General features: G+C 37.1%; 1 protein-coding gene across 3 annotated transcripts in view; it reads right to left on the bottom strand.

Annotated features, from left to right (window-relative positions):
• Positions 1-13,900, bottom strand: part of npr1b (natriuretic peptide receptor 1b) — a 46,550-nt gene that overhangs the window by 13,264 nt on the left and 19,386 nt on the right. For all 3 annotated transcript variants that reach the window (XM_084384961.1, XM_084384960.1, XM_084384959.1), the window contains 2 exons: positions 12,223-12,358; positions 160-254 (listed from right to left, as the gene is read on the bottom strand). In XM_084384961.1, the coding sequence (XP_084241087.1) occupies positions 160-254; positions 12,223-12,358 (231 nt within the window). The remainder of the gene's footprint in view (positions 1-159; positions 255-12,222; positions 12,359-13,900) is intronic.

Raw genomic sequence — 13,900 nt, 5'->3', positions numbered from 1 at the left:
AATGTGGCACATGTATATATATATATATATATATATATATATATATATATATATATATATATATATATATATATATATATATATATATATATATATATGTATATGTATATATATGTATATATCATGTGATAAATGAGACAAAGTGAGATTATAACTAACCTGAAAGTTGCCACTGTTCGTGTCAGTCATGTCCCACAGGGCGAAATCAGTCTCTCTGTCGCCATTCTCATCAATCTGCACCAGACCAGTGACACCTGGGAAAACCAAGAGACAGAGTGTGTGTTATAGAGACGACTGCAACAAATTAACATCAGACCATTAAAACATTAGCTAATTAGACAAAGTGAAGTGTAAACTTCGACCTACTCAAGGTTCATGACCTGCCTGGCCATCATTTGCAGCTGAATTTAAAGTTCAGCAGTACTCCCAGCAGTAAAATGTCAATCTAAACAAAATGATCCCCTCAAATGATCTACATCTTTTATGGACGAGTTCATATAATTGCTTTAACAAAACAAAAACACGAGCTTAACATTTCAGCTATTAAATTCTTTGGAACTTTACTCCATTATAAGTGCCTATTATAACCATGATACCATTATTTTCCAATAAAAACATACCTTTAACTGATACATATAAACACCACAGAGACATCAGTTAAACATATAATAAAGTCCAAATTTGAAAGGGATAGTCCACCCTTTCTTCAAAATATCTTTTCAATATATTTTCATGTTTGGGTGGACTATATCCCTTTAAAAGTGCAACAAGTACAATGAAACAAGGTTGATATTTGCAATCAACCCATACAAACACACCCCACACTTCATTGAAGAAAATTGCATCATCGTCTACCCTAAATAAGGCAGATCAATAATATTGTTGAATATTAAATGTCCCCAACTAAGCAAGCCAAAAGCCAAGGCAACAGTGGCAAGGAACTGCACCTTTAAGTGAACTATAATTATGCAAACACATTAACAATGAGTACCAACCACGTTATGAGTAATCATAATGATTATAATCACACATAGTAAATCAATCCATACACAGTGTGTGTGCATGTGAGCGTTCAATCAAATGTAATTGAGTCTCTTGAAAAGCTTCCGGTTATGCAAGATGGCCCCATCTTCCGATGAGGGTCAGGTGCGGGCTGTAATTTCCTGTGGAGGCCACTCACCTCTTTAAATGGGCTACAGATAGACGCAGAGTCCAGCTCAGAGGAAACACACAGTGACATTTAGACTGATATGAAAAGCTTAAACATTATCAGACTGGAAATGTCAAAGCCATTGGCGAGAGGGAGAGGAGAGGAGAGAGAGAGATGTCCTCACATCGGTTGATGATAAGAATAGCTTTAATAGGCCTACATGAGCTATAAAAGGAATGGGTGCTCACAGACAGTGAACAGTGTCTGCTTGTGCAAACTGTATTCAGATTGTGAGGAATGTTTTGCCACATATTTCTCTTTGGAGGACAAAGGGAAATATCCCTGAACACTGCTACTCTTGCCAACGTGCTCTCAGAGGAAATACAGACTTAATTCTGATCAATTTTACATTAGAAACACTGGAAAGAACATGGATGGATAGATAGATAGAGAGAGAGAGAGAGAGAGAGAGAGAGAGAGAGAGAGAGAGAGAGAGAGAGAGAGAGAGAGAGAGAGAGAGAGAGAGAGAGAGAGAGAGAGAGAGAGAGAGAGAGAGAGAGAGAGAGAGAGAGAGAGAGAGAGAGAGAGAGAGAGAGAGAGAGAGAGAGAGAGAACATTTGTGTGCACCAAAAAATCAACTTAAGAGTGCAATGAGTGGACGTATAATGATAGTCGGAGTCATCTGAATTGAAGACAGGTAATTTATGTAGTGTAATGACTTAATCAGCAGGAAGTACAGGAAACTACTTGAGTACGACATGCCAGCATGACAGTGTAAATGGCAGATTGATGCTGAATAAAGTCTTGATTAAAATCAAAGCGAAAACACATCTTTCATATCTCCTATGATGGTGACATCTGTTTTGCCTTGGAAAATTTGTTATCTACCTCGATAATATAGATAAGGTTTGTATAAATTGTGAGAATGATTTGTGACAGAACTGGAAGAATCAGTAAGAACAGACTAAAAATTAAGTGTATGCCATAATTTTTCAGCTTATGACTATAGTTGCTTTGGAGCTGTTTTATAGTTTTATAGCTGTACAATTTTGGGTTATTACTACAAATGAAAAAAAAAAAAAATTAACACCATTTAGGCTAATGAAATATGTGATATGTAAATGTTTTGAATTACAAAATGGAAATTAGAAATGGTCTTGTGATAATACATACATTTTTAAAAGAACAAATTCTCTCTATTCATAGAAAAACTGCATAAAAAACTGCATGAATTACATAAGAATTACAAAACAACTAGCAAAATGTTTTTACAAAAAGTTTTAGATGTAATAGTATAATAATTATGTCACAGTGAAGTATTTCACATCAACTACCGATTTATCTAATATCACAAAATTAAAATTATGGTAGCCTATAGCTCAACAACACAAGGATAATTTATGCATTAATCTATACATTAATATCTATACATTAATGTCACAGATTAAAAATAATAACAACAAATAGCAAAACATGAATAGAGAATTAGTTGTGAGAAACTAATAAAGGTGCATGAAATGATGGGCAATGGGCAGATTGTACCCATTGAGTCTGTCCCTTTCCGAGCCAGCTATAACAGGCACAATGTAACAGAACTGCACTCAATCAATAGATCTGAAAAGATTTCATTTTCTTTACAATAATTATGAATGATTTTATAAATCAAGAGAATCAACTCCCCCTTTCAAATGTCATATAAAAGGCATAACAAGCATGTAGAACATTCTGTGCTTCCTGTCTATTCAGCGACTTTATACTGAATACAGGATATAACTGTACTAGCTGGATCCAACTTAGTCATTTCAATTTTGGGGGGCGGCTGCTGTTAAAGATGTCTAAATGAGAGTCTTTATTTTTACAGAGATCTAATTGCAATCAGCAGCCAAATTAGTCATTGTAATACATATGAATGTCACACATTCTGTACATCCTAAATAGCTCATCTGTGAGTGATGTTTTGCTATTACAGCATGAATGAGACTATTATCTTTAGTTTTGAAACAATGTCTTAAGTTTAAGACATATTTTAAAGGGGACCTATTACCTTGAAGGGGACCTTGTTTTTGGGGTCAATTTGAATAGGGTTTCATGCTTGAATGGTCAAACAACACATTGTTTTTCCACATATTTTGCATTGTTGCAGGACCTCTCTTCCCAGTCTGTCAGTAACGCTCTGTTTAGTATCTGTCTCTATGAAGCCCCTCCTTCCAAAAAGCACAATGTGCTCTGATTGGTCAGATGGACCAGTGTGTTGTGATTGGTGAACCACTTTGAGCATGTTTCGGAAATGCCACGCCCCTTACCATAACCGTGAGTTTCAACACACTACTAACGGAACTTAACCAGGCCTTGTCCCCTTTTTCATATGCCTTGAGCAGGAATTATTTATATAAGGAACAGTGTAATGTATACGTTCACGGAACAAAACTCAAACGAGGGATTTCATAGAGTTTACTGATAAAGAGAATAACTCCCTTTGGAGAGGACTTTGGGCTTTGTAGACTTTTTAATGTTCAAACAGCACCATTATACACTAAATAAAGTTGAAAATGTAAAAGAAACAAACATAAAAGGTCCTCTTTAAAGGTAGGGTAGGTAGGAATTGTCTAAAAAACTTCTTTTCCAAATTTGTTTAAACTTTATTTATATATCAATACATAATTAAAATGTAAGTACTCTGAAAAAGAAAGTATAAAAATCGAGTGTCTGTAGACCTCTCACGACTGTTTTAAAGACAGCTCATTATTTCCATTCACTCCACCCCCTCCCTTCTGGGCTCCTTCCAAAGCCACGCCCCCAAAACACATGAACGTGCGACTCCGACCGCTGAGCTGGAAGACGCATTATTTACCTGAGACGAGCGGAGAGGAAGGAGCACAGTGCATGTAGTGACATCATGTCCGAATCACATGTAATAAAAAAATCTAACTTTATCATTATGAATATAAACAAATAAGATGTATTTTAGTACTCACTATCAAGCTAGCATATTGATATTGGTAAAGTTTAAAATATATATTTTTTGATTCGCTAACGAGGTAGTTATATCTATAAGGCAAAGCTAAAAACAGGTTGCATTGATACACGTTTTTCCATTACCATCAGTTACATTGTGATGAAGATGAATTTCGTGTAAGATTCATAACATATATGGTGTTCTGCATGTAGGGGTGGGAGATATTGACAAAAATGAATATCTCGATATTTTTTCCCAATATCTCGATATCGATATTCAGGCGATATTTTTGCCATCCTTCAAAGAAATGTGTGCAAACTGGCAAAGAAGGTCCAGTTGGTCTTTTGACTTGCTGCATTTGACCTATTATTGTAGGCTTTAGAAAAATAAAAAACAATAAAGGATCCGAGCTAACTAAACAGAATCTGAGGTAGCCCCTACTTTTTCCACTCACTAAAAAAGAAAAGAAAAACGGAACTAGGTATCTCTTGCAACAGTGATTATTAAATCAAACAACAATATTGTTGATGATCAATTCAAAGTAAAAAAAAATATATATATTTTCAAAACGCTATAAATCCATCCATTTTTTTCCCCAAAACGCTATAAATCCATCTTTTTTATTTTTTCAAAAATGTATGGTTTGTCTTTTTAAAAAAGTCTTGCATTTATGAGGAAAAACAATATTACGTGACAGTTCTCCATTATGGACGCGAGCGCTCTGAAAGCCCACTAAAAGACTTTCAAACTTTCACAGAGACCTCAAAACAGAACGCACAAAGCCTTTCTTTAAAACGAATTTCGTTTTGTTTTAATTGTATCTTAATTTTAATATTTTTTTCATTAACCAATTTCCTGGATTTATTACATAAAAGTAAATATATCAATCACAACATAAGGTGCTTGAACTGGAGATTATATCATCACCTCGCCTCACAGGCCTAAAAAATGTGAAATATATTTACAGAAATCTGGTTCTAAACAAAACCATCCAAAAATAAAATAAAACTATGTAATAAATGTGCATTTCTCCGGTGCGTTCACTACTGCGAAGATCGCGAGTCAATAGCCTATCGTCAATTTCATCTTTGCAGCCGACACAGAAATTAATAAACAATTAAAATGTCTTATTGCAATATTTTACATATTCATAATCATTACTTTTGCTGGTTCTTTGAGGCAGCTTTTTAGGTTTATGGCGTTTTGGAAAAGAGCTCTTCACGTAGGCTACAAACACCGTTTCACCAAGGCACAGCAGCCCTTCAGCACATAAGAAAAAAAAGAGAAAAAGCACGGACTTACTAATTACGAAACTCTGATGTGGTTGAACATGTGAAACAGTCACAAATTCCTCTGCAACTCAAACCTTCTCAGTACGAGTTATGAAGGAAGAGAACAGCATTACAGTTTTCAGCGCGTCCTCCTCTGATTGCGGTGTTGTGACTGGAAAAGTGCGTGCAGAAGCACATGCAAAACGTAGGTTTGTAAAATGTCCTTTTGTCTTCCTTTTTTAGCCTTGTTTGCTGGTAATGTGAATTTTGATTGCTCTTTCTCTGCCATTGTTTTGCTCCTAGGTTCCGTGCCTTTTGAATTCCTCAAATCAAACGTGCGCGCGCAAGTGGGCAGATCCCGTGGCAAAAGGGTGGTTGCTATGGTTGCGAGAGAGAGTGACAGTTGCCTAAGCCAATCCTTTGTTTCGTCCCGAATGGAAATAATGAGCTGTGTTTAACACAGATTAAACGGTCTAGAGTCACGCGATTTTTATACTCTTTTTTTTCAGAGTACTTACATTTTAATTATGTATTGATATATATAGAAAGTTTAAACAAATTTGGAAAAAAGTATTTTATAAAATTCCTACCTACCCTGCCTTTAAATGTGAAAAGAAACATTTTTATTTAATTGATAACTATACTGTTTTGCATTTTATTCTCCAAACTGTTTTAAACCAAATGTATTCCAGAAAAGACATCTACAGGAAAAGCTACCATGTATGAAAGAGTCTGGGTTTGGCCCATGTGGTAGTCTATCAAATTTAGACCACTAGCTTAGGTCAAACATCTATAGCTTATAGCTTTCCTAATAGTTTCCTAATAGCTTAGGAAACACATCTGGCTGTGTGTGTGTGGGCAAAACAACCAAATGTAACCACCTGTTACTTGAAGCAGATCCCATGGCAACAGGACACCTGCTGATTTTAGAATAATGTGAGGGAAGTCAAATACTGTAGATTCATTGGAATCAAATAAAATGGAAAGGTGGAATAAGGCATGAGTGAATGGATGGGTGATAATAGGAGAAATCTCTGAAATCCTTATGCAACGTTAGCTTCTAAAAGAGAGGACAACTTCCAAGGTTGTTTGTCCCTGGAAACCAAAATGTTTAATTTAAGATTTTGACTAAGACATAGACAGACCCTCAGCGCATAACACATGAAAAGACAAGCTCTGAACATCAACAAATGACAAGAAACTAATAGTGAGGACAAAAAAAACAGCGACAGCATAAATAAGCAAGCAGTAAAACAATAATAACAGTAACCATAATTAATTTGTATCTCAAAATGCATGCTGGGAACAAGCCAAAGCATGCATTGGAATGACCCAAAGATCATTTTGTGCTTTAAATGGAAGCAAATAACAAAACAAAAAACCTATCTCTCTTTTACAACAGTTATACAAGTACATTATGATAAATTCCTAAATTTCAGCCATAAATAAATTATAAATATTAGCCAGATTATGTTCATTACCTGTCTGATGTATGCTTATGCTGAAATATAATTAAATAATTGCTGGGGCTGTTAAAATATGGATGGCAGGAAACAAAGTTTGTGATCCAGAATACTAACCCTGTGATACTGAGATCAATCAGCAACTTCAGGAGAATGTGTGTCTTCTGACTGGAAGAGAAAGGCGAACGCCCTTCATAAACCTATGAAAAAGGGGGTGTTGCCCCACCATAGTGCCATCAAAACCAACATGACATGCAGCAATAGTCGCTAAATAGACCTTAATATTAGAATACGTTTTTCCACCATCCATAAGGTCTTGCAGAAAAACCAAAATATCAGGAACTGAGCACTGATATGATATCTGTCAGCGCCCTTCACACTACTCCTCGAACACACGCCACTTACAGTCATAAATAGCTGTCTGGTGACACTGCTTGCGCACTTTCTCTCACTAACTTCCCCTTTGAAACAGGGGAAACCCCCAAACCTGTATTTGAAGACGGGACCCACAACTGGGCAAGACGGGGAACAGTGAAGCCTGTGTGAACTTCATGACCCCTCTGACACAGCCCCTCTATGGATGGCAGGAAACAAAGTTTGTGATCCAGAAAACTAACCCTGTGATATTGAGATCAATCAGCAACTTCAGAATATGTGAGAACATATGAGAATATGTGTCTTCACTGAATTAAAAGCTGAGCTAAAATCTACAAATAAAACCCTATATCCTTTAGGATGCATAAGATGATTTGTAACTGTATTAAGCAGAGTCTCTATGCAAACTGGAGTGAATCTAGCACAGAGTCCATAGTGGAGGCCAAAAACAGCTCCATCATTTTACACAATATAGAAGTTATTGCGATAGGCCGAAAATCATTTGCCATGATTTGTATTTGCAAAGGGCTAATTATTGAGAATTTCCAAAGTTTTGGCAGTGTGCATGTGCCTAAAAGAAAATATATAACCTTACAAAAACTACTTTTAATTGAGGAGCACAATATTTAAGAAGACAGGCTTTTAGACTGTCTGGGCCAGTGGACTTGTTCGGAAAAACCTTATATCCACTGAGAGAGAATTTAGTGTATGAGGAATGAACAGAGTGCATTCAAATCACTGACACATTTGGCCGACACCAATGCCAGGAACAAATCTGTCTTGAAAGAAAGGGTCTGAATGGAAATATTTCCCAGGTGCTCAAAAGGCTGTTGAGACAAAGCCTCCAGCACCATGGAGAGGTCCCACTCTGGAACAGCTCTTCTAGTGACTGTTGTGCACTTGCGCTGTTGCATTAAAGCGATGGCAGGTCCAAAGAGAGCCTGGCCAAGTTCAATGTGCCGCTCTTCACTATCGGGGAGACCAGATAGATTAAGCCACAGTGCACGTTCTCTGACAACTGAGAGAGCCATAGAACACCCGCTAGCTTGGACAGCTTGATGGACATTACAGAGAACCAGGTCATTAACAGTTACAATCTCCTTCCAGAGAGTGGGTGACGGAAACCCTTTCTCCAGTTGTTCCCCCATGTCAACCAGGAGCTCGGCCTGGTAAGCTGAAAGCAGGGAGGAGATGTTGAGGGCTCTTAGAGCCAAGGCCAAAGCTTTATAAGAGGCCTGGTGGAAGGACACGGAAAAGCTATCCATTTTGCCAGGGAGAACAGGTTTGAGAGGGGTGAGCAGCCCACCTTGAGAGGGATTAAGGTGCCTGGCGATAGAGGGCTCAAATGGCGGGCGGGGGTTGCCCATGACATGCGAGACCGTGTTAGAGGTTGAACTAGTCTCCCCAGCAATTCTTCATGTGTTTTGCACATGCAGGGAGGACAGGGAAAAGCTGCTTTCTAGTGTTTTCAGTCATTCAGTCTGTTGTAAATCCATCTGTTAATACATTGTCTGTTGCCTCAGATGCTCTATGTGAAGACTTCCAAAGATTTTTTATTAACAAAATTACTAACTTAAGACTTAGTGTCTGCCCTAATTTAACTGTCCCCCCAAATCATGACACCTGCTTCTGGTTTCTGGGAGGTTTTTGATCCTATCAACCTCCAGACACTGAAGGACGTGACAATCAAGCCCAAACCTTCATTTTGTCCTAATGATATCATTCACCCGAGATTTTTAAAATTAATCATTGATTCGGTTGGGCCAGGTATGGTATCTCTTATCAACAAGTGTCTCAAAACGGGCTCTGTTCCTGCCAATCTTAAAGTGGCTACGGTCACTCCTCTGCTCAAGAAGCCTTCACTAGATCCTTCTGTTTAAAAAAAAAATCCGGCCTATCTCTGTCTTACCTTTCATTTCTAAGCTATTGGACAAAATTGTGCTGGATCAACTCCAACACTTTTTGTCAAATTATTGTATCTATGAGGTTTTTCAATCTGGTTTTAGGACTGCTCACAGCACTGAGTCCGCCCTCTTGAGAGTGTTAAATGATATTTATCTCTCCACTGATTCCGGAGATACTGTGTTCTTGTTCTCTTATATCTTTCGGCAGCTTTTGATACCATTGACCACCCTACTCTTTTATCTAGACTAGAGTCTTGGGTGGATCTAAAAGCTTCTGTTCTGACTTGGTTTCAGTCATACCTGTCTGACAGTTAGGTCATTTCTCAAGCTCCATGGCACCTCTGACCTGTGGTCTTCCACAGGGCTCTATTTTGGCTCCTTCTCTATTTTCTCTCTACATGCTACCTCTGGGCGCTATTCTAAGGAAACAAGGTGTATCATTTCATTATTACACGGACGACACCCAAATTTATATTCCAATCAAGTGAAACAACCCTGTAGCGATAAATTCTCTTCTGCTATGCTTAGAGGAGGTTAAAGCATGGCTAGCCCAAAATTTCCTCTTTCTAAATGAAGACAAGACTGAGGTCATTGTTTTCGGCCCAAATGAAAATTCTCAGTGTATAAGCCCTGATTTAGAGAGTCTATCGCCTTTTAAATCCCCAGGGGTGCGGAACTCAAATTTGACAAACACATTTCATCCGTAATCAGTTCCAGTTTCTACTAACTTCGTCTACTGTCTAAAATCAAAGGCTTTCTCACTCCGAAAACTCTGGAAATGGCTGTTCATGCATTTATAACGTCTTGGCTAGTTTGCTGCAAATTCTACTCTTTGTTTTTAAAATCTCTACATAACTTAGCTCCTGCCTATCTCTCTGAACTTGTTCATCCTTACACTCTGTCCAGAAGCCTAAGATCCTACGACTAGGCTCTGTTGGTAGTCCTTCGCATTAGACTTAAGCGTAGAGGGGGGCATGCATTTGAGGTGGCAGGGCCACGACTCTGGAACACCCTGCCTCTAGAGATTAGAACGGCCCCTACCCTGTCTGTCTTTAAGTCTCTGTTAAAAACCTACCTGTTTTCTTTAGCATATTGATCTCTATTCTTAGGTTGGTTTACCTATTTTAGATTTGAGTCTGATACTGTTTTGCCACTCCTGGTTTTCCATTCTATATTTGAGTCTGACACTGCTTTGCCACTTCTGTTCGACTATTTTATATTTTAGTCTGATACTGTTTTGCTACTCCGGTTTTAAGGTGGCTCTTTGCTTTGCTGCTTTTATTTGTGTTTTTTTGTGTTGTTTTGCAGATATTATTTTCTTATTATTTATCTGGTTGTTCTGTAAAGCACTTTGGTCAGCCTAGTGGTTGTTGTAAATGTGCTATATAATCAAAGCGAACTTGAACTTAAACTTGAACCAAACATCAGTCTATCAATAGTCCACAGGATGCCTTCAACAGAATTTGTCGATCTGTCGGAAGCAGACTTTGGGGCCGTTCAACCAGGTTGATTAATTGCAGAATATTTTACCCTGTTATTTTTACTTCATAATTAATCACACTGAATTACCATATTTAATTGACAGCCCTACTATGTACACATGCAGATGGACCTAAGGGCCTACACTCACATAAGGACTGTATATACACAATAACCTTAAAAGGTAACACATTCTGTATACACAATAAATATATGCAAAGGCAAACAACACAACACTGCTGAAATAAATTCAGTATATCAGCTCTAGAAAGAAACCGTACCGTAGGATATCACACGAAGGTTTTGCATAAACCATCATATTAAGGTTGTGATTAATTAATATGTATTTTTAAATAAGCAGCTGAGTGTCATCTGCTACAGTAAATGTTTGTCTGTGTGGATGTCTGCACATGTGCGACCGCTTTTCTTTTTCTGAACCTTAGAATTTATAGAAGTCACATCATAATTCTGGAAAGTGCATCATCAGATCCATCTCTGCAGGGAGCTTCTGTTTGTAAGAAGGGTCTGTAATGCCAGACTTTTTGCTGCAGGGCAGATTCATACATAATCTGTTTAATTGATAGAAATCAAACGGGACCTGGCACAGACCAAAGCCTGTTTCTCTTTCTTAATGATTAATTAAGCTGGGCAAGGCTTTTTTAAGAGCCTCCCTGAAATAAAGTCGTTATTGTTTCTATTGTATTCTTTTTTATCTTTAGCATACTTACACCACACTGGAAAAGCAGCACATAAAAAAATTGCATTCAATGTCAATACAAAACTAGCATTTGTTTTTGTATAAATTTTTTTGTTGTTGTTAAAGACCAGAAAATGTAAATGTAGCAAACTCATGGAAGCACTTAAAAATAAAAAAATCACTTTGGCCTTCAGAGTTACTGTAGTGATGGAGCAATGTTTCTTTGTTTAGAAGATCATTGAGCTGAAGACAAATATTGCAAACAGAAAAAAAATAATAATGTCTCAACCAACCTCAATTCAACCCACACAACACAACCTAACCACAAGAAGATAAAAATATATTTTCTTTTTCAAAACGCCTGACCTTCAGCCAGAGACATGAACATAACTCTTTTCTCAGTAATCCAAATTTGACCAAAGTGTTAGACAAGAAAGACATGTCTGCAGGATGTGACCTCTACAGAAGAGAGGAGAAAAGGCCAGAGATATGCTTCAGTATTTGGTGGACATTATTCGCTTTTGAAAGCTTCTCAAACATTATTAAAATTAATCAGCATCACATGACACTATGTGGAAAAATAGATGCCAAAAAACATTATGCAGAAAGATACATGGTCTGCCAGTGATAAAAGATCAGCATCATGATGTTTTACTTTTCATTCAAAGCACTGTAGCCAGGTAAAAAAGGATGTGTCCCAATTTCATATTTATAAAAAAAAAAATATATATATATATATATATATATATATTTATTTATTTATTCATTATAAATATATACTATTATTTTTATTAAGATTAATTTTTATTTTTTTATTTTTTGTATTAAATTTATTTTAAATTATATAAAAGTTTAATGATCTGTCTTTTATAGTTTGGTTGCTATGAAAGAAAAAATCCTTAGCTCATAACTGGATTATGTGCTCACCATAATATGTCCGGTTCCACATTCTCTTTGTGACAGATTCTCCTGAAGGTCGATCATGTCCCTCCGAAAGACTCTCATTTAGAGCATTGCAGTACAACATCAGACCGTCATAGAAACCACCTGAGATGATGTTCATCTGAAAGAATCAAATATCCAAATAAGTGAATGCACATATGTGGAAAAATTCATAATCATCACTATGAGGCTACTCAAAGATTTATACAACTATTTATTTACCTTAATTTTCAATTTACTAGCCTTTACACAATATGCCTTTGCAATTTATACAATACAGATTTTCAAAGCAGTTCTAGGGATAAACAGGAAAATAATGATTCAATGATGCAAACAAAGTTCAGTTCTGCTGCAAAGCAGCTCTAAAGAGAAAATAGCGTCATTGTTCAGCTGAAGTCAGTTCAGTGTTGATTCAGTTCTGTTCAATAACTGTGTAAAGACCATCAAATAATAAATCAGTTTAATTCAGCTATAAAGCTGCTCTGGAGAAAACAGTGATGTCATCGTCCAGCTCAGTTCAGTTCTCATCCAATAGTGTCAGTACAGTCAAAATCAATAATATTGCAATATATGTATATATATGTATGTGTATGTGTATGTACATAAAAACGATGTGCATTACAAATCAGTCCAGCATCCAGAGTAAATCGTGCTGGTACTGATGGACATGTTAGATTGATTTTCTTGACACACATCCTACCTGGAGCAAGCTATAATGCTGTTGGTTTTCTGAATACACCTGATCTGAATCCTTTACCAAATATTTGTCAGAAATGAAAAAATAAAGTCAGACTATGTGAGGCACAGGGTAAAGTGCTTCATCTCTTAATCTTTTGTCCCAATCCATTCAGACCATTTTACCCCCGCAGAGATTCATTTGCATGTAAATGAACAGAACTGATGAGAGAGTTGCTTTTTTTAAGGCACAGTCGCTGGGTAAAGAGTTTTTTCTTTTCATATTTCATCTCACTCAAGCCCTGTCACTTTCTGTATGTGAACTGGGACACAGAAAAACACTTGAATATGGTCTCTGAAGCAAACCTCTCAATTAGAATCCACACTGAGTGGAAAATCCACAAAGCCTCATACAAATTAAGACAGATGTGCTCATACAGCTTGTTCGACTAGGAGAGAACAGAGATAAACACAGTTCCTCTCAGGAGCACACCCTGGTGTTAAACACCCTGTTAAAAATACCTGTTTTCTCTCCTGTGTCTGTGTGAATGTGTCTGTATGCATGTTGTTTTGAGATGCACAGTGAAAAAAAGATCAGACAGTTGCTGAATTGAACTAAATTACCTGTCTACACACCTATCATATGCACCATACTCTCTAATAACCAGCAGACCCATTAAAAGGCAAATACACAAACACCGCTAACTAGACACAAATGTTTTTTTCTTGCATTAAAATACATTCTCCTGATGGATGCAGAGCAGCTTAAACCATTTGACCTGAAAATTGCAGGTGTACGTCACATTCATTTCATAACCTGGGCCTCAAACATAGCCTAGAAATCTAGACGCACCCTAGCGGCAGCAAATGTACAGTAATTTGCAGCCAGGGTCGTTTAGTAACTCTCCGTTGGCTTGCGAGCTGGAAAAACCAAACTCTAGTCAGGCCAATCACATCGTGTATAGAGAAGGTGGGCGGGCTTAACATT

The sequence above is a fragment of the Rutilus rutilus genome (genome assembly GCF_951802725.1).
Source record: "Rutilus rutilus genome assembly, chromosome: 17".
Lineage (NCBI taxonomy): Eukaryota > Metazoa > Chordata > Actinopteri > Cypriniformes > Leuciscidae > Rutilus > Rutilus rutilus.
The sequence above is the reverse complement of the archived record's forward strand: the minus strand, read 5'-3'. Positions and strand labels throughout refer to the sequence as shown.